At 39.0% G+C, this 25,652-nt stretch overlaps 1 protein-coding gene across 3 annotated transcripts in view; it reads left to right on the forward strand.

Annotated features, from left to right (window-relative positions):
* PPP2R2B (protein phosphatase 2 regulatory subunit Bbeta) overlaps positions 1-25,652 on the forward strand; it is a gene marked incomplete at its 3' end in the record, with an annotated part of 274,612 nt that overhangs the window by 229,411 nt on the left and 19,549 nt on the right. For all 3 annotated transcript variants that reach the window (XM_081321463.1, XM_081321461.1, XM_081321462.1), the window contains exon 6: positions 17,705-17,869. In XM_081321463.1, the coding sequence (XP_081177589.1) occupies positions 17,705-17,869 (165 nt within the window). The remainder of the gene's footprint in view (positions 1-17,704; positions 17,870-25,652) is intronic.

Raw genomic sequence — 25,652 nt, forward strand, 5'->3', positions numbered from 1 at the left:
CGGTTTACGAATTCAGCATATCGCTCCCAACAATCTGGGTCCTTATTTTACCTACCTCGGAAGGAAGGAAGGCTGAGTCAACCTTGAGCCAGTCAGGATTGAACTGCTGGCAGTGGGCAGAGTCAGACTGCAACACTGCATTCCAACTACTGCGCCGCCACGGCTCAAATAAAGAGCATAAAAGAGAAAACAGCAACAGAGGACAAAGAGGAATAGCAACAGTGGAAGATGACTGTTAGAATTTGGGGGAAGGAAATCAGGGAAGAAGCAGGTGGCACTGAGGAGAAAAAAGATGCAACGGAGAGCACTGCTGGGTGTGGGATGGGTAATCCTCTTGCATAGTTTATTCCTGAAAGACAGATATATGTCTAGGTGTCTTTCCCGTCCATTAACAGTATATGTAAGTGGCTTAGCCTTTCAAATCTTGCCTTAACAATTAATTCCTTGCACAGCTTTATTACCAAGAACAGTGAATATTCTGGTTTAGGTAGCCAAGAACGCACATGTACTCAGATGAGTTGGTGGTGCTATTTTCCAGCTTGGCTGACAACTGTTTAGAATTTGCTTACAGATTAGCATTGGAGATAAGAGGAGACATTGCAGGGTGTAATTTAGAAGACAGGTGCCTTTAGAGAAGATGTGGGAAAGAAATGTTAATAGGTAGCTTTCACGATGCTCGCGATGTATGACAGGCTGCCAGAAGCCAGCATTCAAATGAGATTCTGCCAGTCAAGTTTATAAAGCCATAATAGGAATTATAATAGGACAAAGAACAATAATTCATTTCTATAAAGCATGTCCAAAACATCACATATTCTTTGAAGTAACACTGCTGTGCAGTAAATGGAAACCAGTTACTGAAGGTGATTGAAAAAAGGAAAGAAAAACCTTCAGAGCCAGATGTATGCATAAGTGCTTGCGCACTTGTAAGTATTTTTTCTTTTTTCCCCAGCAATGAGATAGAGGCTTGCTGGATAGTATGTCATACACCAGGGGTCCCCAACCTATGGCTCTTGGCCAGTGGGCCGTGGAAATGGTTGGCTGGTCCACACAGACATGGGCACACATTCTCCCGCGGCCCCATTTGCGCATGCACATGGGTGCGAGCAGAGATGCTAGCATGAGGCGGGTGTCCGCAGCCGATTTACACATGCACTGCTAGTCTGGGTGGTTTGTGCAGCCCAATCACACATGCGCAAATGGGCTGCTAGCCACTGTGGGGGGGTGCATGGCTGTTTGCGCATGCGCATGGCCACCCACACATGATGCATGCATGTATGGGGCTGATAGTGTCGTGCCAGTGTGTGTGGCCCTGTGTGCACAGACACGTGCACCAATTTTGAAGCTGTTCTACTTTCCTCCAGTCCTTGAGCCCGTAAAGATTGGAGACCTCTGTGGTAGACTTTTCCTCAAAAGACAGAGGTGCTGGAGAGGCCCTGAGATAATAGTAGTGGTGAAGAGAGGCAGAATGAATCATCATGCATTTTCCCATGTTCAGAATAACGGTCTGATTGTTTGCATATGTAGTATGCTAGCTTAATCCAGATGTCGGATGCTGCACTTCATGTTTCTCAACCTGCAGTTTACGTAGTCTCACGCACTTCCTCGGATTATTTTTGCAGAAAACAAGCTCATTCTTGACTTCAGATAGCCAGAAGCACTAGAATAGATATGCAATATTTTGATAGCCAGCATGGACTGGTAGTTAAAAGTCCTGGATGATATTTTGGAGATCGAAGTTCCAGTCCGTCTTCAGCCTTGGAAGCTCCCTGGCTAACTTTCACTGTTTCCTAGCAGATTGAGGGAAAACTGGGAGGAGTGAATGCTCTGGATGCTGCCTTCATCTTCTGAAGGAAAGACAGGATACAAATCTATTCATCATTTTGTCTGCCAAGGGCTGCAGTGAGTTCCCTTGGCTTGCAGAAGGTAGACAGTGGATCAGCATGGACTCATAGGGTTCAGCCTGTATGTCTTTCTTTTTGGAAGAATTAAAAAACAACATGTATGGGGCATTGCATATGATCCTGCCAGAGTTAAGTGCTTTTAGCATTAGCAAAAATAACATTTCAAATACTTGCCATGTATATAATACAAGCTGTAAAAGCCTAGATATTTTAAAGATCTAATTTTTAAAGAAGGATTATGAAGGTGCCTCATTGTTCTGTCAAGATTGTTAAACCTGTGTTTGTTTGAAGTGTGAAATATAAGCCCCATTAAATGGCTTGAGTGGGAAAGCTAGTTTAGCCAATTATATTCAAGGTTTAAGGAGGCGTGAAATGTAATTTAACTTTAGCAATGGCTTGTATCAAAAGAGGCATAAATTCTGATTCTCTCTTCTTGCACCAAGAAAGATGCAATCAGTTGAGAACTGCTTCACGCCACAGATAGTAACTGCTTTGCAGAGGCAATTTTTTGAGACTGTTGGAGTAAACGCTGAAATGAAATATTGGCATAAATAAGAAAGTTGTTCTGTTCAGTGCATAACATTATTTTGTCCTAGACAGTTAGCTGCCTTTTAGTCACAGGTTGCCTTCTGCAAATTAAATTCCATACAGAGCCTGTAGAACTTGTTATTCCAAAGACTGTAACAAGCCCACCTTTGTCCAACTGATACGTCCTGCAATCCCAGACCATATGCATCCTCCCACAACATCTTTTATGAAGTTTGTAAAGGCTTCTTCAAAAATTCTGGCAAAATTTTCATTTTTAATCAGTCACAAAGAAAAAGGCCTGAAGTACCAAATGCACCTGAAACCAAATTTAGTTTTTGTCCTAGACCCACCACATTTCTGAAGCAACACTCAAAATCAAATAGACCTCAACTTAAAAAGGTTGGACACTCCTAGAGCAGACAATTCAGCAAAGCCAGATGTACTTTGGGGGTATAATTAATTTCTAATAAATGCTTAAATATCTAATGGATGCAGCAAAACCTAGAGATTAAACAAGCCTTGGATGAGCACCATAAAGCTGGAGACATCATAAACTGTGCAAGTCTTCCCTGAACATATATTTTTCCATACCTTTTACAAGCATTCTTTCAAACTGCTTTGTCACCTTGTGGAATTCTTTTTTATAACCCTTAATACATTGCTTCAGAGGTGTTGATGTGCTCAAAGACACTTGTCATGGAACTTGTCAGACTCTCTAAATATAAGTATTTAATATTAATATTTTTAAAAATTAAAATAATTTTGTAGGTAGTATTTAGTTAGCAACCATAATTGGGACTGGAAACTCCATCACTAAGCAATGCAGTTGTAAAATGAAAATTCACATGACCATATTGACTTATCATGGCAGTTCCGGTTCTAATCATTAAGTGAATCATGCATAGTCATTAAGCACAATGTCACATGACTGTGACTTGAGACTTCCTTGTGGTTTCCAGAAAGCAAAGTCAGTGGAGAAGCCAGCAGGAAGTTGAAAATTGTGATCATGATAAGCCTTTCCTTCATAGACAGCTGACTTTATTCAAATTTCTTTCTCATAATCGAAATGTAGCTCAATGCAGTTTGATTGGATCGGGGCTGGGGTGGGGGTGGGGAATGTATTTCCTAAGCAGTGTTTATCTGAGGAGAGGCTCTTGTGCCAGAGGGCTTGCTGTGCAAAGAAATGAAACAAGCTGATGAACTGCATGCTGAGATGGGAAGCAGAAACAGAGAAAGGAAGCCTTCTGAGTCTTGAGTGGTGAGTGACCATAATATATGTTCAGTGTCAGAGTAGTGTGCCATATGACTCCATTCTGCTGGATTCAAGAAATTCAAAGCCTTCTAATACTCTGTGGAAGCATCTCCAAACAGGAGTGGCCTAGAACACCTGGGAACCTTCTAGCACTCAGGAGAAAGAAGAAGAAAGGGACCACCTGAGTGAAACCAGTCACTGCCCCTTTCTTGCAGGCTCAGAGTACCATAGTTGTCAAGCTTTCATCAAAGCCAAATTCCAGACAGATAAAGAAGAGGAAACATGGAAGACTTGCCGGCCAGCTTGAAGGAAAAAAAGAGGTCAAGAAAAGACTGCTATTTGTCCCAGTCTTTCTTCTTTCAATCAGCATTTATTTTCTTCCACCATTCATTCACTCCATTGCCCCTTGATCTACTGATTTTCCTTTCCTTTCAGTTACATTGCAGCTGGCGCTAAGCAAAACCTCTCTCATACCCAAGAACGGGTCTTCAAACCTGGCCCTTTTATGACTTGTGGACTTCAACTCCCAGGATTCCTCAGCCAGGCACCCTGGCTGAGGAATTCTGGGAGTTGAAGTCCACAAGTCATAAAAGGGCCAAGTTTGAAAACCCCTGCCCAAGAATGAGTAGCTATGGCAAGGCAACATTTAACGACAATATAAAATAGATGTGCTTTGGTTGACTCTGATTTTAAATAGACTAGTGCAGAGGGAGAACAAAGCTAATTCTGCTCTTCAGCTATACAAACATAATGTGAAAGTATAATGTGAAGTAGCTGCTTCTGGTGTCAAAATTATTGGTGGAGAGGCCATCATACCTCTTTCAGTGGCATATTCCTCTGTTTGTGCCTTAAAAATGTACATGCCTCTGTAGAATCCTCCAGAGCTAGGAGGAAATATATTGAGATTTGCCCTGTACCAATGCAAGACAGTTGGGCTACCTACTCTGACTGACAGCAGCTCTCCAGAGTTTCAAACCAAGAGTCTTCCTCTCTGTAGATGTACTGGAGTTTAGCATTTGACTCTTGTGTATGCTCTGTAATTGAGTTATAGCTCTTCCTTCTGGGTGTGTCAGTGCTGTATCTATGCATATGTATGCTCACTGGTGGTAGTAATATATTTCTGTTGCCAAACACTAATCCAGTTAGCTCACTGAAGTCAGTCAGTTTTAACATTTTAGTCTCAGGACATCTTGTATCTAGACAACTTTTTATTTCATTTTGTTTAGGGAAATCTAAATGCCCCAGGTTACAGAAGCAATAGAGTGAATTAATGAAGTCATTTACTATCGCTTAGAGATCCCAGCTCAAATGCTATTTAATTTGTAAATTAAATATATGTCAGAAAAATGTGCATCTTAATTCAGATTTAATGCATGTCACATCATCTCTGAGTTCCTTGCTACAATTTGTTTCAGACATTCTGTCTATATCAGCATTATAGAGATCCATAAAACTAATGCTTTCTGTCATTTTGAACTGACAGGCAGCATTATCCTTTGATTTAAATCCTCTAGTAAACCAAGTCTTGTAATCCTATGCATGTCAGAAGTAAACTCCATTGTGGTCAATAGCAGTGATTCCCAGATAAGAAGATAGTGACCTTAAAAAGGTACAACTATAATCACCTACAGTCATTTCACATTTTGAGGAAGTTGTGGAGCTAGTCTAGGTACATAGTTTGAAAAGGCAGAAATGAGAGTTTCCTGAATGCCTATCCATGGGTTTCCTAATTGCAGTTAGAAATGCTGACTAGTTGGCCTCAGTTTGATGCCGGAATGGGATGCGGACAACTGGCTGCAGCCAACTCTCTGTGGGACAACTCACCATGAGACATGTACAAAAGTTAAATTAATTTTGACAGAACCATGGCCAATAATAATAATAAAATAAAAAAGTCAATCCAGAAATACAAGAGTTACAGTAATTTCAACAAAAGCGTGGTCACCAATAATAAAAGTAACTGAATCGATTAATACAACGTTGAATTGTCCTGTGGCAAATTGTCCTTCAGTCCTGGCTGTGGCAAATTGGCTGTGGCAAGTTGACTGTGGTGAGTTGACCCTGGTGAGCTAGCTACACGCAGCATTGTCCTAGACCAGGGGTAGGCAACCTTGGCTCTTTTATGACTCATGGACTTCAGCTCCCAGAATTCCTGAGTCAGCATAGCTGACTCAGGAATTCTGGGAGTTGAAGTCCATGAGTCATAAAAGAGCCAAGGCTGCCTACCCCTGTCCTAGACTCGTCTGATGCATTAGAACTATTCTCATGTTCAAAAATAGAATGCACACCAAAGCGGCAGGATTGCCTTTCTTCATTTTGCCAGTGAGCTCACATGTGATTCACAAACTAGGTTTCTCCAAAAGTAAAAGTAAAAGCTTTTTGCAAAAAGCAGAACTAGCTTTCTGCAAAAGCTAGTCTGCTTTTTGCAAAAGGTTTTACTCTTCATTAGGAAATAGCTATGTGCTGCTCAAAGCATTACTCAAAGAAAATAACTATTGCATAGCCAAGGAAGTATTTGATTACAGTTGTTCTTAGGTGATCAGCACCATCCGCCGTGACCTGAAAACTCACCTTTTTGAACAAGCCGGCCTGGTCTGATGGGTTTGGGGTATTTTAATTGTAATTTAAATTAACTTTTTTACTGCAGTTGGGCTATTCTATTTAATTCTCATTTTAACTTTTGTATATTATATTTTTATTGCATTTTATTGCCCTGTACACCGCCCTGAGTCCTTCGGGAGAAGGGCGGTATAGAAATTAAATTAAATAAAAAATAAATAAAATAAATCCTTAAAACAAATCTAGACAAATAAACATTCAGAAAAAACTCTGATTTCCTAATGTAATCTGTGGCCCTTGCTTCCTGCTAACAGGAGAACCTGCAACAATGTTGTTAAAGACAATAACTGAAATATATTACAAGATTGACATTGTCAGTCTGTGTACTGCTTACCCATACTATTAACTAGTTCATTGATTAGTCTTCTTCCTTTGGTAGAAACAACTTGAAACATGGCCATTATCTTCTGTATGAAATGTTTCTTAAATATTCAAAAAATTCTTGCCTATAATCTGACTATCCATAAAAAGATTCTATTATACTTATGTACTGGTTTAATTTTTCCAGTCAAGTCTGAAATTCATTGTGCTAATATTTTAACATTAAATGATGATAATATTTAAAACTTATATGTATATAGTTTTTTAAATCTCACAATATAATTATTTTCATAGCATTGAAGATTGTTGGGCAGAACGGGTAGGTGTCAGCCATAAATTTGGCTAGTTCCCCTTTAAATGCATCCAAATCGATGGCCATTATAAATTCCCTACCCCAATGCAATTGTGTTTGTTTTAAAGGAATGCTGTGTTTTCCAATCAGCTGTTGTTCCCCATTATTGAATTATTCCAGATTCTAACTAACTGTATAGAGAAAAGGGGAAGAAAATCTCCCTATAACTTTTTGCCCCCTAAATAAACTGAAATTATCACACACTTAATTTATCATATATTTCCTCAGCCAACAAATAATTTTCCTTTCTTGCCCATTCTTGCTCCATTTGCAGCTTTTTCCTAAATATAATAAAACTGTAAACGTTAGACAGTCCTTGTTTAGCAACCACAGTTGGGACAGGCAATTCAGTTGTTAAGCAAAATGGTCACATTGTGAAATATCACCATTTTATAATCTTTTCACAGACTGGTTGCAAAGTTACTTTTTCTTTATCATAACTGCAAGCGGTAGCTAAACAAGACAGTTGCTAAATGAGGACTACCTCTTATTACTATGTAGCTGCACTATCACAAGCCTATACAAATCTGTTTCTCTGTTAGGCAATTGGAAAAATGCAATTACTGTTGCCTTATAGAAAGGGAAAGGGATAGCAAGAAAAAAACTATAACAAGATTATTTTGTAATGTGAGCCTGGGAAGGAGTTGGATAAATTGTGGTTGACAGGTTGACAGTGACCAAAATTTGGGAAATACAGTGTGATTTTATATTGGCCAGGGTAATGCAGAACATACTTCTGTTCATCAGAAAATAACTGAAAAATCAATAAATACGAAAGTATATTTTACATGTATTGATTTTGAGAGAGTGCATGATAAAGTAAATAGGCTTAAAATGTTTTACATTAGTATGGATTAGTAAGTTGGTTACTGAGTGTAATAACCAACCAAATGATAGAAACAAAGCAAGTGTCAGAATAAATGGGAAATTTAATGAATGGTTCAACACTGAGCTGGGACTAACATGTATGCTTAATGTCCTCATATTTATTTAATATATTTATGGATAACTCTAAGGAATCTTGTGATATTAGAGGTGTGCTGATTAAAGGAACATACATACATTTATGTACACTTTAGCATGCAGGTGATCCCATGTTGTTGTCTGTGAATTATTATTATTATTATTGACGACAACAACAACAACAACAACAACAATAATAATGTTGGAAGGGACCTTGGGGGTCTTCTAGTCCAACCCTGTTCAGGCAGGAAACCCTATACCATTTCAGACAAATGGCTGTCTAGTGTCTTCTTAAAAACTTCCAGTGTTGGAGCATTCACAACTTCTGGAGGCAGGTTGTTCCACTGATTAATTGTTCTAACTGTCAGGAAATTTCTCCTTAGTTCTAGGTTGCTTCTCTCTTTGATTAGTTTCTATCCATTGCTTCTTGTCCGAATGTTAGAGAAAGTGAATGATACCATGAGGAGTGGTGATATGAACATTAATGTATCAAAGTTGGGTTTGACAAGGAAAATGGAATGAGGACTTGCAAGTTGTTATTGTTGTTATTGTATAATAATAATAATAATAATAATAATAATAATAATAATAATAATAATAATAATAATAATAATAATAATAATAATAATAATAATAGGAAGGGATCTTGGAGGTCATCTAGTCCAACCCCCTGCTCAGGCAGGAAACCCTATACCATTTCAGACAAATATGTAATGAAAAGTTAGAACAAGTAGATGACCTTGTATATCTTAGAATGTTTACTAAATGATTACTAAAGATGCAAATGCAAAGATGCATTTGAGATGTGTAAATGCTGGGAGAAAGATAGTTGGTAATACATTGCCTTCTGTGAGGAATTAATATTTGTCAAAAGAAGCCAAATGACCTGTACAGGTAGTCCTCAACTTACAACCATAATTGAGCACAAAATTTCTGTTGCTAAGTGAATCATTTGTTAAGTGAGTTTTGCCCCATTTTATGATCTTTCTTGCCACCGTTGTTGGTAAGTTAGTAACATGGTTACTAACTTACAGAGTCCCCATTGACTCTGCTTGTCAGAAGGTCACAAATGGTGAACACAAGACTCCGGGACGCTGCAACCATCCTAAAAATGAACCAATTGTCAAGCATCCAAATGTAAATCATGTGACTATGGAGATTCTGCCAGAATCTTAAGTGTGAAAAATGGTCATAAGTCACTTTTTTCAGTGCCTTTATAACTTTGAGTGGTCATTAAATGAACTGTTGTAAGTTGAGGACTATCTGTATTACAAGAAAAGGCTCTAGCCCACTTTGCTGTATGGAACCTGAGTGTGTCAGCAGAAGCAGAAAAAATAATATAGAAGGAATGGTGTGTGTAAGAAGTGCATGTGAAAAAGCAATTGATAGGAGTGAATGGGTAGCAAATGAATATGGATTTAATACAAAAGTGAGTGATAATAGTAAAAGAGTACATTGACAGGGTTCAATTGTCTAGAGAAAATAAATGAGAATCAAACAGCCAAACAAAAAGAGAGAGAAAAAGAGGTTGGGAAATGGAAAAAAAAGTCCTATCTAAATGGAATTGATAACTAATAAAAGAGGTTTAATGAGGGCCCCTGTTCTAGAGAAGTTTAAGCAACAAAAGTGTATGAAGTAGTATGGAAGCAAGAAAATTTACATGGATAAAAAATGTGGAGAAGTATAATGAATTGTGTTGGTATAAACTATAGACATATTTTATCTTTTTAGCCTCTTGCTTTTAATTCTTATTCAATTTCTGTGCTTTGCTTTATACTGCTTGCTCCAAAAGGGGATATTGTGACAGGTGTTAATTAATTAATTATTTCCCGTAATTTGCTCAGAACAACCATTAAACTAGATATTAAACTAACTGATCTGTAATTTCCCAAATCCCTACTTTAACTATTGGTGTTACATTTGGTCCTTTCCACTCTGTGGAAATTCTTAGAGTCAATGTTACAGATATTGATAAGAAGATTAATAATTTCCAATCTGAGTACTTTAAAGTGAGTACCATCCAGATAGGGTGTACGATAAACTTTAATTTTATCCCTCCCCCAAAAAAATCTAGGACATGTAAAGGCAGGTGTACGATAAACTTTAATTTTATCCCTCCCCCCAAAAAATCTAGGACATGTAAAGGCAGCTGTTCATTCTGGTTGGTCTCACGCTGAGGACATGACCAGCAAACTAAACCTTCTTATCTGTCTCAAACAGAATTTTCATTTGTGAGTGGATAAGAAGGAAGTTATGGCCACCTATTCAATTTCCCCATCACATAGCATTAAAGAAAGTAATCTTCACACACAGCCACCTTTTCTCAATAATCCCTAAGGGAATGGGATGTTCTCATCCTCCCATTCACTCCTTTTAACAGCAGGAACTTAATTTATTTTCCACATGGGGCAAAGCAAGTCTCGGTTTCCTTGTTCTCTCCTTTCTGCTCTCTCTAAACTAAGATTTCAAAAAGCCAATACACTTACCTCATGCTGGGTTTTTACTACTGTAGTGTGAAAACTTAACACTAGGCACTACTATGTTAAAATACGACTGAGGGCAGCAGTGTGTTTGCACTAAGCAGGGATTTCAAAAATACCAAAATATCTAAGAAATCATGAATCCTACAATGTTTTGCCTTGTGACAGTCGTGGACCAAAAACAGTGGGGGGAAAAGTCCTCTCAGCCAGAATGATTAATATTGGAAATGCTATGAATCTTTTTCTTTTGGATGGCTTTATTTGGTCTAAAGGGAGAAAAATAAAAACAAGATTACAATTCGTCCCTCTTAAACCAAAGGGACCATCGTTACCTGAAGGTAAGTTGATAGTGCAAGGAAAAACCAATCAAGATAATAAAAGGCTGAGATGTAATAAGTGTAGACACAAACATTTTTGTGAGCCTTTCCCCCCCCCCTTGCTTCCTTCCTTTATCCCAGATTTTTTAATGCAGCATACTTACCGTATTTTACGTGGAAAATAATGGTCTACAAAAAAAATGTATTCATCCTGGATCTACTCTTCATTTAGATATATAGTAACGTATAAATTGAATCTTAAAATATAATGCTAGCTGTAATGTGAACTTTGCTACAGATCTCTGAGCATTTCTCCCCTTGCATCTAACCATAGTGCAAATGCTCCATGAAAACATCTTTATTTATATAAAAATGCCTTCATCTCCTGTCTGGCCCATAGGTGACACAAGCTTAAATCTTCCTTACCTATACCAGTGTTACAATAACATTTCTGCCCTTCATTTTGTCACCTCAAAGATATATAAGATTGGCTAGGTTTTCTCCCCCATTTCCTTGGAGGGCAGTCAGAGGACAGCAGGGATTGGAAAGAAGGGAAATAGTAGTGGGCTAATGATTGACAGTTGGGAAAGCCAAGTTCATGTATATAACATTGCACTGGCTTAAGGGTGGCTGGATAGCATTATTTGTGAGTAGTGGGTAGAAGTCCTACCTTAAAAAGTTATTGCTTGTCTGCAGATGTAATATTGGCTAGGAATCCTGTTCCTACTACAGCATGTAATGGTTTGATGATTTAGCCCTCATTAGCGCTCTCTTACTATTTGACATTTTTTCATTTTTGCAAGATGTGCACTCAATACCATTTCATTTTAAAAGGAAGCTTTATTTATAGGCAGTTAATTTGGACGTACTGTATATCATGACACACAGTTAAAGTAATCAGAATGCTGCAAGATTGTCTTCTGGAAAAAGAAATGAAGGCTGCAGTCTTAACTATGTTCATATAGATATGGAATATGCTGAGACTTACTTCAAATAAACATGCGTAGGATTTCATGGAACATAATAGAAGGCTTTTGTCAGTTTGCAACTGAGAATAAACAGGGGTGAACAAAAGAAAATTATTTGGATAATTGAAGGTTGTCCACACTCCATAGCGCAACATATAACCAATCTTGGTTTATCTCAAAAAAAGAGGCAAGTAGGTTTGTATCTGGTTAGTACCTGCATAGAAGACCAAGTCATTCCAAGCTTGTAGTGAGACTGGAAAGTTAAAGACAAGTGTCCCACAAAAAAGCAGTGGCAAAGCATCTCTGTCCTTTTACCAAAAACATGACATGGATAACTCTATGCGGTTAACCGAAGTTGATTTGACAGAGTCTATTTCTTTTTAGAGGAAGAGTAAGGAATATAGAAAAACAGTCAAGTAAACAGGGAACATTGACCATGTGCTTGAGATGTATGGGAGCGTAACTAATAACCTCTGGAGAGCTTTAGATCCTTTCTTTGTCTAGCTTCTCAGCTGATATATCTTGGCAAAAGTTTGTAAACTTCACTGCTCTGTTCCTGCAAAGTATGGATAGGCCGTACAATGGTCTTATTAAAAGCTGTAGAGTTGCTCGACTTAGTAGTAAGCTGTATGAGTAACCCTTAGAGGATTTGAGATTTTGCTCTGGGAAAAGAAGATGAGATCATAGGATGGATTGTTTGGGGAAAATACTTTATACCTGATTCCTCATAATTACAGGTTCTCTCAGTACAGAGAAATCAAGGGAAATAGCTACAATTCTGTTACCTTCATTGCAACTAGCAGCATGTAGAAACAGTTTGGTAATGGTAAATCAGTTACAAGTCAGACCCTGCCTTCATTTCCTCAGCTCTTAGGCTGCGCCCAAGCGACATTCGCAAACAGAAAAGATCCAATAAAAGAAAATATATGTAGCTCAAGGTTGAGCTGTGGAGTCCTGCAGTGCTCTCTGAGCTTGGTTGTCAGAGAACATCAAGAGCTCCACAAACAGAAAAAAAATATTTGGTGGCTTGTAATGGAAAACAATATCCTTAGTTGCCTAGCAAGCTAGGATTTCTTTTTCCTGACCTTCAATAAAATAAGATAAAATTGTAATAGCCTTTGTTTAGCCTGGGTTTTTTTTAGAATGAAAAAAATACTTTCCCTTAAGTTGCAGCTCCCAAATCAAGAACAGAAGGTAGTACTTAATTAATATGCATTAGACAGGTACTTCTCTACTCAAGAGTAGGGTGAAAATAACTGGCTGTGACTGTAATTATTTGTATCTGCAGCCAAACCTGCTTAGAAGCCTGCATTCATTCTGGAACCTTACCTTCTTAGGATTCCTAATGTGCAGATAAAATTTCTTTTTTCATTCAGCCGTTTTTCAGTTCTTTTCAATAACCATATATGGGTCTCTGAAAGCAAATAAATGCACATGAATATAAAAGAACAAAGCTTGTGGAGAACCCCATAATGCTCCCCAACATTGTTGCTGCACTTAGATTGCATGCTTAAGGGTAATGTGATGACCATATTTCCACCTATATTTTACTACTTAACTGTTCAGTAGAGAAGGAAACTAGGGGATCAGCCATATTGGACAATTCTCACTAGCAGAGATGTAATGATAAAAGGTGTTGAAGCTACAGGAACCTTGGAGGGGATTGATGATGTAATATTGGAATTCAACATTTTGCAAGCACAACAATAGAACAAAGTCAGACTAAGAGTTTTGGACTTTAAGAGCGCTAATTTCAATAAACTTAGAGCTTGGGAAGGATTCCATGGATGAAAATCCTCAAGGGAAAAACGCCCCAATAAGCTTGGGTAACTTTGAAAAGTGAGATTATAAAACCCAGTCTAGCAGAATACCAACGAAGAAGAAAAACAACAGCCCTCAAAAAAAACCAGCATGGCTGCATAAAGAACTCTTTGATAAATTGAAAGACAAAAAGGACAAATATAAAAAGTGGAAAGAGGGGCACATAACTAAGGCAGAATATCAGCAAATAGCCCGAGCCCGCAAAGATGAAATGAAGAAAGCTAAGACTCAAAATGAAATAAGGCTTGTGACAAAAGTCAAAAATAACCAAAAAAACCCCTTATTTCAATATGTAAAAAACAAGAAAAAAGTCAAGAAAACAATTGGTCCATTAATGGGAGAAAGTGGCAAAAAGGTGACAAGCAATAAGGAGAAAGCTGAACTGCTTAATTAGTTTTTTGCATCTGTCTTTACACAAAAGGAAAAAAACAGTCCAACCTATCAAAAACAGTACCGTAAAAAACAGATTAGGAATACAGGTTAAAATATGGGTTAAAATAGGCAAGAAAATGGTAAGTGAACACTTGTCTACTCAAGTTCACATCACCAGTACCAGATATGTTACACCCCAAGTTCTGAAGGAACTGAGATATGATCTGAGAATCACTGAACTATACTGGACTGGAATAGAACTGATGTAGTTCCCATCAAAAAAGGGGAAAAAATAGATCCAGGAAACTACTATCAGCCTAACCTCAATACCTGGGAAGATTCTGGAAAAGATAATCAAGCAATGAATCAGCGAACACCTAGAGGCAAGCAAAATCATAACCAAAAGCCAGCAAGGGTTTGTCAAAAACAGATCATGACACACAAATCTTATTCCATTTGTTGACAAAGTGACAAAATTAGTGGACCAGAGGAATGCTGTGGATATAATTTACTTGGACCTTAGTAAGGCATTTGATAAAGTAGATCTCAACTTACTACTTGATAAGATGGAAAAAGGTGGGTTAGACAACATCAGCATCAGATGGATTTGTAACTGGCTGGCCAACTGCACTCAATGTGACTCAATGGAACTGCATCTACATGGAGGGAAGTATGCAGTGGGGTACCCCAAGGCTCTTCTTTTGGGCCCAGTACTCTTCGATATCTTCATCAATGATTTGGATACATGGGGAACTCATGAAATTTGCAGATAACACCAAGCTGGCAGGAATAGCCAACACTCCAGAAGATAGGCTTAAAATATGGAAGGATCCTGACAGATTTGAACCGGCCGCTATCTAACAAAATGAAATTCAATGGTGAGAAAAATAAGGTTCTACATTTAGGCAAGAAAAACCAAATGCACAGGTATAGTATAGATGGTACCTGGCTCAGTAGTAGTAACTGTGAGAGGGTTCTTGGAGTCCTAGTGAACAATCACTTAAATATGAGTCAGCAGTGTGCTGCAGCTGCCAAAAAAGCCAACACAGTTCTAGGCTGTAATAAAGGTAAAGGTAAAGGTTCCCCCGCACATGCGTGCTAGTCGTTTCCAACTCTAGGGGCCGGTGCTCATCTCTGTTTCAAAGCTGAAGAGCCAGCGATTGTCCGAGGACGTCTCTGTGGTCATGTGGCCAGCATGACTAGATGCCAAAGGCGCACAGAACACTGTTACCTTCCCACCGTAGTGGTCCCTAGTTTTCTACTTGCATTTTTACATGCTTTCGAACTGCTAGCTTGGCAGAAGCTGGGACGAGTAACAGGCGCTCACTCTGTTACACGGCATTCGGGATTCGACCCGCCAAACTGCCAACCTTCTGATCGACAAGCTCAGTGTCCTAACCCACTGAGCCACCGCGTCCCTTTTAGGCTGTAATAACAGGAATAGAATCAAGATCAGTGAAGTGTTAATACCATTTTATAATGCCTTAAGACCTCATTTGGAATACTGCATCTGCTTTTGGTCGCCACAATATAAAAAAAGTGTTGAGACTCTAGAAAGAGTGCAGAGAAGAGCAACAAAGATAATTAAGGGACTGGAGGCTAAAACATATGAAGAATAGTTGCTGGAATTGGGTATGTCTAGTTTAATGAAGAGAAGGACGAGGGGTGACGTGATAGCAGTCTTCCACTATCTAAGTGGTTGCCACAAAGAAGAGGGAGTCAAACTATTCTCCAAAGCACCTGAGTCCAGGACAAGAAGCAACAGATGGAAACTAATCAAGGAAGGAAGCAACCTAGAACTAAAGAGAAATTTCCTGACAGTTAGAACAATTAATCAGTGGAACGACTTGCATCCAGAAGTTGTGAATGCTCCAACATCAGAAGTTTTTAAAAAGAGGTTGGACAACTGTTTGTCTGAAATGGTAAAGGGGTTTCCTGCCTGAGCAGGGGGTTGGATTAGATGACCACCAAAGTCACTTCCAACTCTGTTATTCACCCATAGGAATGTCATTTTTTTCGCTTATGGGGAGGATTTGAAATGGTTGGAAATGACTGCTGATATCACCGACACTAAGAATGACTTTGAAGATTAGTTTCTCTCCCTAGTAGCAAGGGGTGAGGTTCATCCCTGTTAATAATGAATGTTAACCCTGTTGGTTAGGCTTAAACAAAATGTCACTCACTTTTCTTCCTGCCAGAAAGGTTACTTGAAGGGTTCCCAGTCTTGAGTCATGACCTCCAGGGTCACAGTAGTTCTGAGGTAGGTCGCTATGTTTGGGGACTTATGTGTACAGAACTGGAGATCAGTTAAACTTGTTTTGGTTTTCTCAAGCAAAGCAGAGAGTAAAGAACTGGAGCAGCACCAATTCAGGATGAATTGGCAAGGCAGACACTGCACCAGTTTGCAGCAGTGGGGGGAAGACACATAGTCTCATTTCCACTTGAGTGCCAGTGGCCATGGAGATGCTACTGGCATTGGAGGACATAGCTGGGGCTGCTCAGCTGGTGAAGTCAGGAGTCTTAACTTTTCTCTACAGTACAACTCTTATCCAAAACCTGTAAGGCCCGCCTCAGAATTTCCAACCGCACCAACTTGCTCCAGCTAGGTATTTGGCAGGTGAAAGCAGGTTGCCCTCAAGATTGGTGAAGAAGGATGATCTTAGTAGGCAACAGCAAAGGAAAAGGGTGACAGTTTCTGCCCACAAAGGGCATCCTAGAGATAAAGAACAGACCTGATTAAATTCCTCATTGTATGGCTAACCTCTCCATTTCATTTGATCGGTTTGCTTATTTTCCTCTGACTATTTCCCCTGATAATACAAATTGATTTTGTTTTCTGAAAAGAAAAGTCTATTGTGTAGCCACATTAGCTTGTTGACTAATTACTGGGGAGTAGTTTAGAGTCAATACCTGGACTCGGGTTGATAAGCAGATGACACAAAGCATTCATGCTTTCACACATGAAAATGTGGTATAAGAGGCTCAGAGACTCAGAAATCAAATAATCCCAACATATATAGTGGAAACCAAGGGAAGGACGGATGACAAAGAGGGGAAATGAGGATTTGCCCAGATAATTGAGAAACCTGTGCTACTTTTCTTCTATTTATTGAATTGGTTTATTTTCCAAAAAGTGGACAATTTTGGGAACCAAATCCCACTGATGTGTATAGTTAGAAAAGGTAGGGGGGGAAAATTGTAGTAAACTATTCCTGCACTGGATGGTTAATTTAAGAAATGGAAAGAACAAAGGTTGTTAAAGAAGAGCTGATCTCTATTAACTAAGGAGAAATATGAATTCTAGGATTTGTAATTAGGGTCTGCAAGAACTGTAATGATTTCTAATATAAACTCCCATTGGTATGTAAGGATTTGCTCCAGGACAAGTTTTTTATTTTCTTACTTCATATCAATATAGTGCCAAGGCTAATTATGTTAGAATATTTAGGTAGCTGGAACCATTAAGGAGTCTCATCTAAGTGTGGAAATATGTATTTTACTAAGATGATGCTCAGTTACTGAATAAATGCTGGAGTTTTTATTCAGCAGGCATTCGAGAGTAGATGAAACATGTCCCTTTGTCTCTGATTCCATTTTACCTCATAAAAGTCCTATATGTTAGAATGTTCTAAGACAGAAAGTACTGGATCAAAGTTTCCCTAGTGAATGAATACCAATTTTAATCCCAAACCCATCCACCGCCAAATCCTAACTTAACATACTCTATCATATCCTAAATCATCCTGAGGTTAGTTTTGAGAAAATCTACATTGTATTGTTTATGTTGCCTTGACTCTCACGTATCAGATATTGTAGATATAAAACCAGCAAACATGGAAGAGTTGACAGAAGTGATTACAGCTGCAGAATTCCATCCGCATCACTGCAACACCTTCGTCTATAGCAGCAGCAAGGGGACAATAAGACTGTGTGACATGCGAACGTCTGCTTTGTGTGACAGACACTCCAAATGTGAGTATGGTCCAGGCATTTGTCGAAAGACATAGAAAAGGGAATGTTGAAAATGAATTTTGTATTAATTTGTATGGAAGGATTTTCCCTAGCATATAAAAGAAAAATACATATCTTGTATTTTTGTATTGTTTGTGATGCGTGGCCTCCATTTATCTTTGTTCAAGATAAAGCTATAAGAAGAAAGTAACCTCTTGGTGATCAATGGCTCCCTTCTACTTTGCTAACTAACATGGGGAATGGTTCTTTCCTTTGCCTGTCAAACCCATCCTACTGGAACAAGCAACATCCAGGAAACACTTCCATAACTAATTCATTGGATTCTCAGATATTTTTTCTGGATTGATCAGTGTCAGACTGGAAGTTCAAAATATACAGAAAATGCCTGGATGGCGCAAGAGGAAATGGCATAGGCAGTAGACTGCTGATTTCATGCATTCGAAATCTGGTTACGCCACTAGGTTCTGTTACTATGAAAGAGAAAAATGGAATAGTTACCAAGAAGGATCCAATTTAATTTTATTTTCTTTCAACAAGGGATAACGTTTCTTCCATTTTTCACTTGAAAATTGCTTACCAACTTCAGAACATTTCAGAATGTTTGAAGTTCAACCATTGACTAAAATGGAAAAATTTGCAACTCAGGTAGAAATATTAAATTATGGTCTTATTTTGCTTAACAGAGGTTGAATTAGCACATCTATGTAATAGAATTGGAATGGAAATAGATGTTTCATTCATTTTGAATCTCTGAAAATAAAGGTTGAATAGAAATGGTTAAAGTTAATCTCAACAAAGTTAACTTAGTCTAAAACTTCCTGTAAACCAGGGTGATGCCCTACATCACAAGTGAAGTGACTGAGACAATAATCCAGATTAAGACAGGTCCCCACTTGTTCCTGCAATGATCCATCACAGTTTGATACTAAAGCTGAACCAATTTATATCTGCGTTTCCTATACTACATGTTCCATTCCTTGAACAAGACCCACATTTTGACTTCTATAAATATTGATCGATTTCCTAATATAAACATGATCAATTTCCCAAAGGTTTTGTGACCATAAATTATTATTTTAAAGTACATTCTCCTTTTTTTTTGAACTATTAAAGTATAGTTTGGGATGAGAAATTAAATCCTAAAGGCAATGTCCTTTTAGGATTAAAAAAGTTTCCAGTGCCTATATTTTTACTGTAATTTACAGTGTTCTTTTGCTACCAAATCAGTTCCTAACCTCTAATAACAAGGTTCTTGAAATGATCTCTTCAGTCTTATCTCTTCCATTTAGTGGGAAATGCCATGGCAGCCAATTATTTGGCTGCTGCAAGTGTCTGATTGTATTCTGATATCTATTGTTCGAATTTCTTGGTTATCCTGGGTTGTTTTTTTCACTCCTTCCTCCCGCTATCTGATTATTGTAAAATAGACAGTTCAGTTCAGATTAAATATATTAGTAATAAGACACAAGCTGGGATCATTTCCTTCCTTTTCCAACAACAGATCCCTTGACTTTGTTAGCATTATTCCTTTGTTCTGCTCCTGCTGCAGTGTCCTTTAGAGCACATTCAAATTGTGAAAACAAGTTCAGATTGATCTCTCCCTTGACGCCTGATATTGATTTTTTTCCCTATCCTTCAGAAGTGCTGCTCCTCAGTCGATTGTGATTCAGCAGACCTAGAAGTTGGAATTTAGGCTGTTCATCAAGATTCAAAATAAATGAAATTCTGGCCTTTAAAGATGATCTTCCCTAACCCCAAAGTAAATCTTTTATAAACATGTTTTAATCAGTATCTTCTCTAGCACATTCCTGATCTGTGGCTTATTCCTCAGTATCAATTTAAAAAGCCAACTCACAATTCTTCCCTGGACAAAGAGCATTTTTGTCATAAATGTGGTTGTTTGCACCTGATGATCTGTCCCAGATCTTTAATGAAAAGAAGGACTAGGAGTGACATGATAGCAGTCTTCAACTATCTAAGTGGTTACCACAAAGAAAATCAAAAACAGTTCATGCCAGACAAAACTTATTGCATTCTTTGACCAAGTGACAAAATTAGTGGATCAGAGGAATGCTGTGGATATAATTTACTTGGACTTCAGTAAGGCATTTGATAAAGTAGATCACAAACTACTACTTGATAAGGTAGAAAAATGTGGGTTAGCATCACACCAGATGGATTCATAGCTGGTGACCGGCCGTACACAGCATGTGGCTCTTCAACATCTTCATCAACAATTTGGACGAGGGGATACATGGGGAACTCATCAAATTTGCAGATGACACCAAGCTGGTAGGAATAGCCAACACTCCAGAAGACAGGCTTAAGATACAGGAGGATCTGGACAGACTTGAACATTGGCGCTATCTAACAAAATGAAATTCAATGGTGAAAAAAGTAAGGTTCTACATTTAGGCAAGAAAAACTAAATGTACATGTATAGTATAGGGGGTACCTTGCTCAACAGTAGTAACTGTGGGAGGGATCTCAGAGTCTTAGTGGACAATCACTTAAATATGAGTCAGCAGTGTGCTGCAGCTGCCAAAAAAGCCAACACAGTGCTAGGCTGCATTAACAGAGGGATAGAATCAAGATCACATGAAGTATTAATACCACTTTACAATGCCTTGCTAAGGCCACACTTGGAATACTGCATCCAGTTTTGGTCACCATGATGTAAAAAAGATGTTGAGACTAAGGAGAAACTTCCCTGAAGGCCAGTTCTGATTGGTGCCACTGGAATTACGCAAACTCATCTTTGTACCACTTCACCATTTATAGATTCTACTTTCAGACTGCATTCCTCTTCCTCACTGGTATTTGTAAGGTTTAGCTTGGTAAAAACATTCCTTACCTGACATAATGTATTGTAGTGAGATATAGTGTCTGATGCAGTGGATAGTTGGCAAAAGAAGGAGAAATGGGTTAGGAGAAACACTGGAGCTTATACATACAGTTGATTTCAAAACAGTTGTATTTTTAATGGGGGCAGTAAGCAGGAAGTCTTAACTGAAAGGGAAAATCCAGGAAGAGAAATGTAAGGTTTTCACTTTCTTTTCTCAGTTGCCAGGTTAATTTTGCAGGTCTCGAAGCAGCCGAACATCCTTCCAAATTACAAACCATTTTTAACCTGTTTCAGGTTCTCCTCTCCAGTTCTGTGGGTATATGCCCACAGGTTGTCTTATGATGTCATGTCTCTTCATGGCCCACACCATCCTCACCTGGTGAATATGCCCAGCAGTTTGATAATCTTGCATTTAATGCCTGCCTTCAGAAGCCACCAGCCGATCACATTCACCATTATTTTTTTTAAGTCACCCAGACCATGTTCACTGTTGTTGTTGCCTTCCACTCTCTTTTTCACCCCCTTTCTCTTTACTCTCTACTCGCTTCAATCCAGCAACACTCTTATTATCCAAACATATATCCCAACTCAACTTCTATCACTGTCTCTTCTTTCATTCTTCCATCACTGACTTTTATCACTTTCTCCATTTCCATCTCTTCCCACCACTGAAATAACAATCGATCGACACTCAGAGCAATTTGGGGGGGGGGGGAAATGACAGAAGAATGGTCAAACCCTTAATTAAGAACTAGTTGAAGACACCACCCATTGATCAAAGGTGAACCTCATGGTTGCTTAAGCATTTGGTGCTGATTTCATCACTGTAAGGAAAGAGCTGATGTATCTGACATGTGGGGGCAATAGATATTTAGTACTACAAGTATGTAGTCCTTGACTTAACAACCATTTGTTTAGTGACCGTTCAAAATTTCTATGGCAATGAAAACGTGACATGATCATTTTTTTCACACCTAGGCTGTTGCAGCATCTTCGTGGTCATGTGATCAAAATTCAGTCACTTGGCAACTGGCATGTATTTATGACGGTTGCAGTGTCCCAGGGTCATGCGATCACATTTTGCGACCTTCTCATAAGCAAAGTCAATGAGGAAGCCAGGTTCACTTAACAACAGTGTTACTAACTTAATAACTGCAGTGATTCACTTTACAACTGTGGCAAGAAATGTCATAAAATGGAGCAAAAGTCACTTAACAACTCTCTTGCCTAACCACCGAAATTTTGGGCTCAAATGTGGTTGTAGGTTGAGGACTGCCTGTACTACTACCACCTGTTCTTTCCTCCTCCTCCTCCTCCTCATTTGTCCCACATAATTGCAGGTTCTACTTCTTGTTATACTTTGCTTACAGAAAAGCTATCAATGAATGACATGATGAGGGTTTCTGTTTATCAGCTGGCTTTTTGAAGAACCTGATACTAGTTAGAGGTGAGGCAAAATGACTTACTATTAGGTCACCCAGGTAGTTTCTGTGGAAGTCTAGAATCTGAGACTCCCTGCTCCTAGTCCCAAGACTTTAACCGTCCGACCATACTTGCTCTCAGGGATGATATAATGTATGGAATGTTAACTCAGTTCTCCATATCATATTTCCTTGGTAGCATTTGTTTAACTTAGAAGCACAAATAACCAGCAAACAAAATCTGCTTCTGGGCATCAAAGCAGCTTTCTTGCTGAACCTTCGTTGTGCTCTTGGATTCCAGAAGAGAAGCTGCTCTTTATAAAACTATCTTGTTCTTGGCAGGCAGCCAGTGCAGAAGATGGAGTGGTCTAGGTTTCCATCCCAGGGCACCGTCAAGGGTGACATCTCTGAACAAAACTGTGACAGAGAAATAAGATTCCTGGAAAAAGAAATACAACTTTTTAAATGTCTCTACTGTTGTTCAGTTTTTATTTGATTTTGAGCCTTTTTCTAGACCTCGGAAGACAAAACTTCATTGCCATAAAACTTGTATTCATTTACCTTTTTGATATAATCAGATATTTCCAATGAACTATGAATGTAACCAAATTTAATTTTTTGCATATATTTTGATGCATTCTATATCTGCAAACCAAACATAGATGGGTGGGGCCTTGCAACATTGATGGAATGAATGAACCTTTATTGTCAAAGTACAACCATGTATACATTGAGATTAGCTGAGCCTCCCTTCGTGCTCCCACCCCCCCCAACTCACAGTGACAACAAACCCTCCATCTTATTACACCATGTGAACTAATTGCACCACACACCGGCCATGGAAGTCAATTCTGCATAAAGTTTATAAAAATTATTTCCCGTTCAAAAGCCTAACAGCCCACGGATAAAAGCTGTTTTTCAGCCTGTTGGTGCGGCTGGCTATACTCCTATATCTCCTACCTGATGGTAGGAGAGTAAAGAGATACCGTCCAGGGTGTGAGCCATCCCTGAGAATTTTCCTCACTCTTCCAAGGCAACGAGCCCTGGCGATGTCATCCAGTGGTGTCAGGGGACAGCCCACAATGTCTTGTGCTGTACCCACCACCCTCTGTAATACTTTCCTATCCGCGGCTGTTAGACCAGCATACCAAACCACAATACCATACGAGAGGACGCTCTCTATAGTAGACCGGTAAAAGAGGGTCATTAGCCATTGTTCTACCCTGTTCTTCCACAAGACCCTGAGAAAGTGAAGCCTGTGTTTTCCCAAAATTAAGACTCACCCCGAAAATAAGCCCTAGACTGATTTTTTGGGGTGAGCCTAATACAAACCCTACCCTCAAAAATAAGCCCGGGGGTGGTCGTGGCCAACACAAGTGGCAGTGAATGCGCGGGGGGGGACAGTGTCCAGCAGCAGCCGCAGCCCGCCGGCCCCTTGAGATAGCGCAGGTAAGCCCAAGCACAGAGGCAGAGGCGGGGGTGGGGGGGTGGCAGGCGATCCAGACATGCCACACACTTTTCACCCAGAGGGAAACTGGAGGCTTTGTCTGCTTGCAAATGGGGCACTTGGAGATGGAGTGAATCACTTGGTTTCTAAGGCCCTCCCCCCACATTCGCAAGCCGTCAAAGCTTCCAGTCTCCTCTGGGTGAAAAGTGTTTGGGTGCCTATGGGGTGCTTGAGGCAGCTCCACCCCTTCCCCCACCTGCCTTGCCTTGTGGTGGCACAGCAGGCCACAGAAGTGAGCCAGCAGCCACGCAGGGTCCTGTTAGATGGGGGTGTCGCCGCTGCAAGGCGAGGCAGGTGTCAGGGGAAAAAATAAAGACATCCCCTGAAAACAAGACCTACTGCCTCTTTTGAAGGCAAAACACATATAAGACTGGGTCTTATTGTTGGGGAAACATGATAGGTGCTTCGTGAAAATCTCATATCCTCAAAATCCCAGCCAAAAGCCATTTATTAAAGATAAATTCAAGCACTTTAAAACACACATTAGGATCGCTTATTGAAGTGAACATGTTAATAGATTAGGAGTATTAGTCTTCTGTGTAAAGCATAGTAGTTACGAAAAAGCCAGCTATGCAGCAAGATTTAGTAAAAATATTGTTTGTCTTTATGGGAGAGCTTGATTAGAAAATAAGATATTGCATTTTTATCAAAGTACACGTAGCTAATTTTGAAACGAGAGGTTGAAGGAAAACCTAAGCTGATTTTGTTTAGTCTCGAGAAAGAAGAGGAAATTAAAAAGAGAGAAAGAGAAGGCGAGGGCGGTTCAATTCAGCAGCAAATATGAAGGTCATTCCTGAATTTAAAAAATCTTCTAAAATCCTAGAGTTAATAATAATCTGCTTCATTCCTTTCCCTTGGGGATTTAGTAAAATAAAACCCAAGTTCTACTTCACTATGCCCTATCAGATTTTGGAAACTATTTTTAAGGAATCAATCAGAAGGGAAGAGACAAATTGATTTGCCTTCTCATTCCTGAGCTAGGGGAGTAAAAGAGAAGTTAGCTACATTTTAGGGAAAGGATCTGGAACAGTTTTTCATAGTTATTCAGTTTGAAAGATTGCCCGTAAATAAATAGCCTTCCTGAGATAGCAAGATGTAATAACATCTGTAACCGTGATGGACTTTGAAAGAACAGATGGGGAACAAAGTTTGTTTTTCTTTTGATACAGGAGCTTCCTGATTTTACTTTTAACATAATATTGGAATATGAAAAGTAAAAAAAAAAAGTTGTGAGTACACTTAGATATATATTCAGTTAAAACTGACACTATAAAGGAAGATTAAAATCAACATAAAACACTGTTGTTAAATTGTAGCAGAGGGATGAAAATATTATTAGCAGGGCCCATCCAAGTTACTTAAACAAGCCTGCATATTCAGTATCTTGCCTGAATTTATGTTATGAAGCGGTTTCTCTTTTGTTAAATTGGAATAGGGCATCTCTTTCCAACTGCAGGCTATCTTCACGAAAAAACAAAACTAGTGGTAGCTTTGTTACAACGGGTTGCACTGTTGGCCTAATTGTCCTTTCTGACAAGTAAGAATAAGCCCCACACACAGAACACTTCGTGTGGTATACAGTGATATCAATAAGAAGATCAGGAAACATCTAAAAAGATTATTTTCTCCATTTATACAACGACTGATCCCAGGACTCAGTATGATTCTCTAGCTCTCCTGTAGTGTGACTTACTAGACTACTGTTAACTTTAACTTCTGACTTTTTCCTCTAAGTCTCAAAGTTGCAAAGGATTGACTGCCAGCTTCTCTGATATCCACTTTTTCTATATTAAGAGTAACACAAAAATCACCAGTGGGAAAAGAGATGCTGCCCATTAAAACTGAAAAATTGACAGTTTCTTAAAATGGTTGCTAGTTTGTAAAAAAAGGGTGCACATTTATCGTATTATCTGAGAAGCTGGCAGCCGTGTCCCCCTGCTGCAAAAGTGCTGTCTGTATTGTTCTACAGATGAAATATTTATTTCCAGAAGAAGCATTAGCCTTTTATCA

This window comes from Vipera berus (assembly GCF_964194415.1).
Source record: "Vipera berus genome assembly, chromosome: 2".
Taxonomy (NCBI): Eukaryota; Metazoa; Chordata; class Lepidosauria; order Squamata; family Viperidae; genus Vipera; species Vipera berus.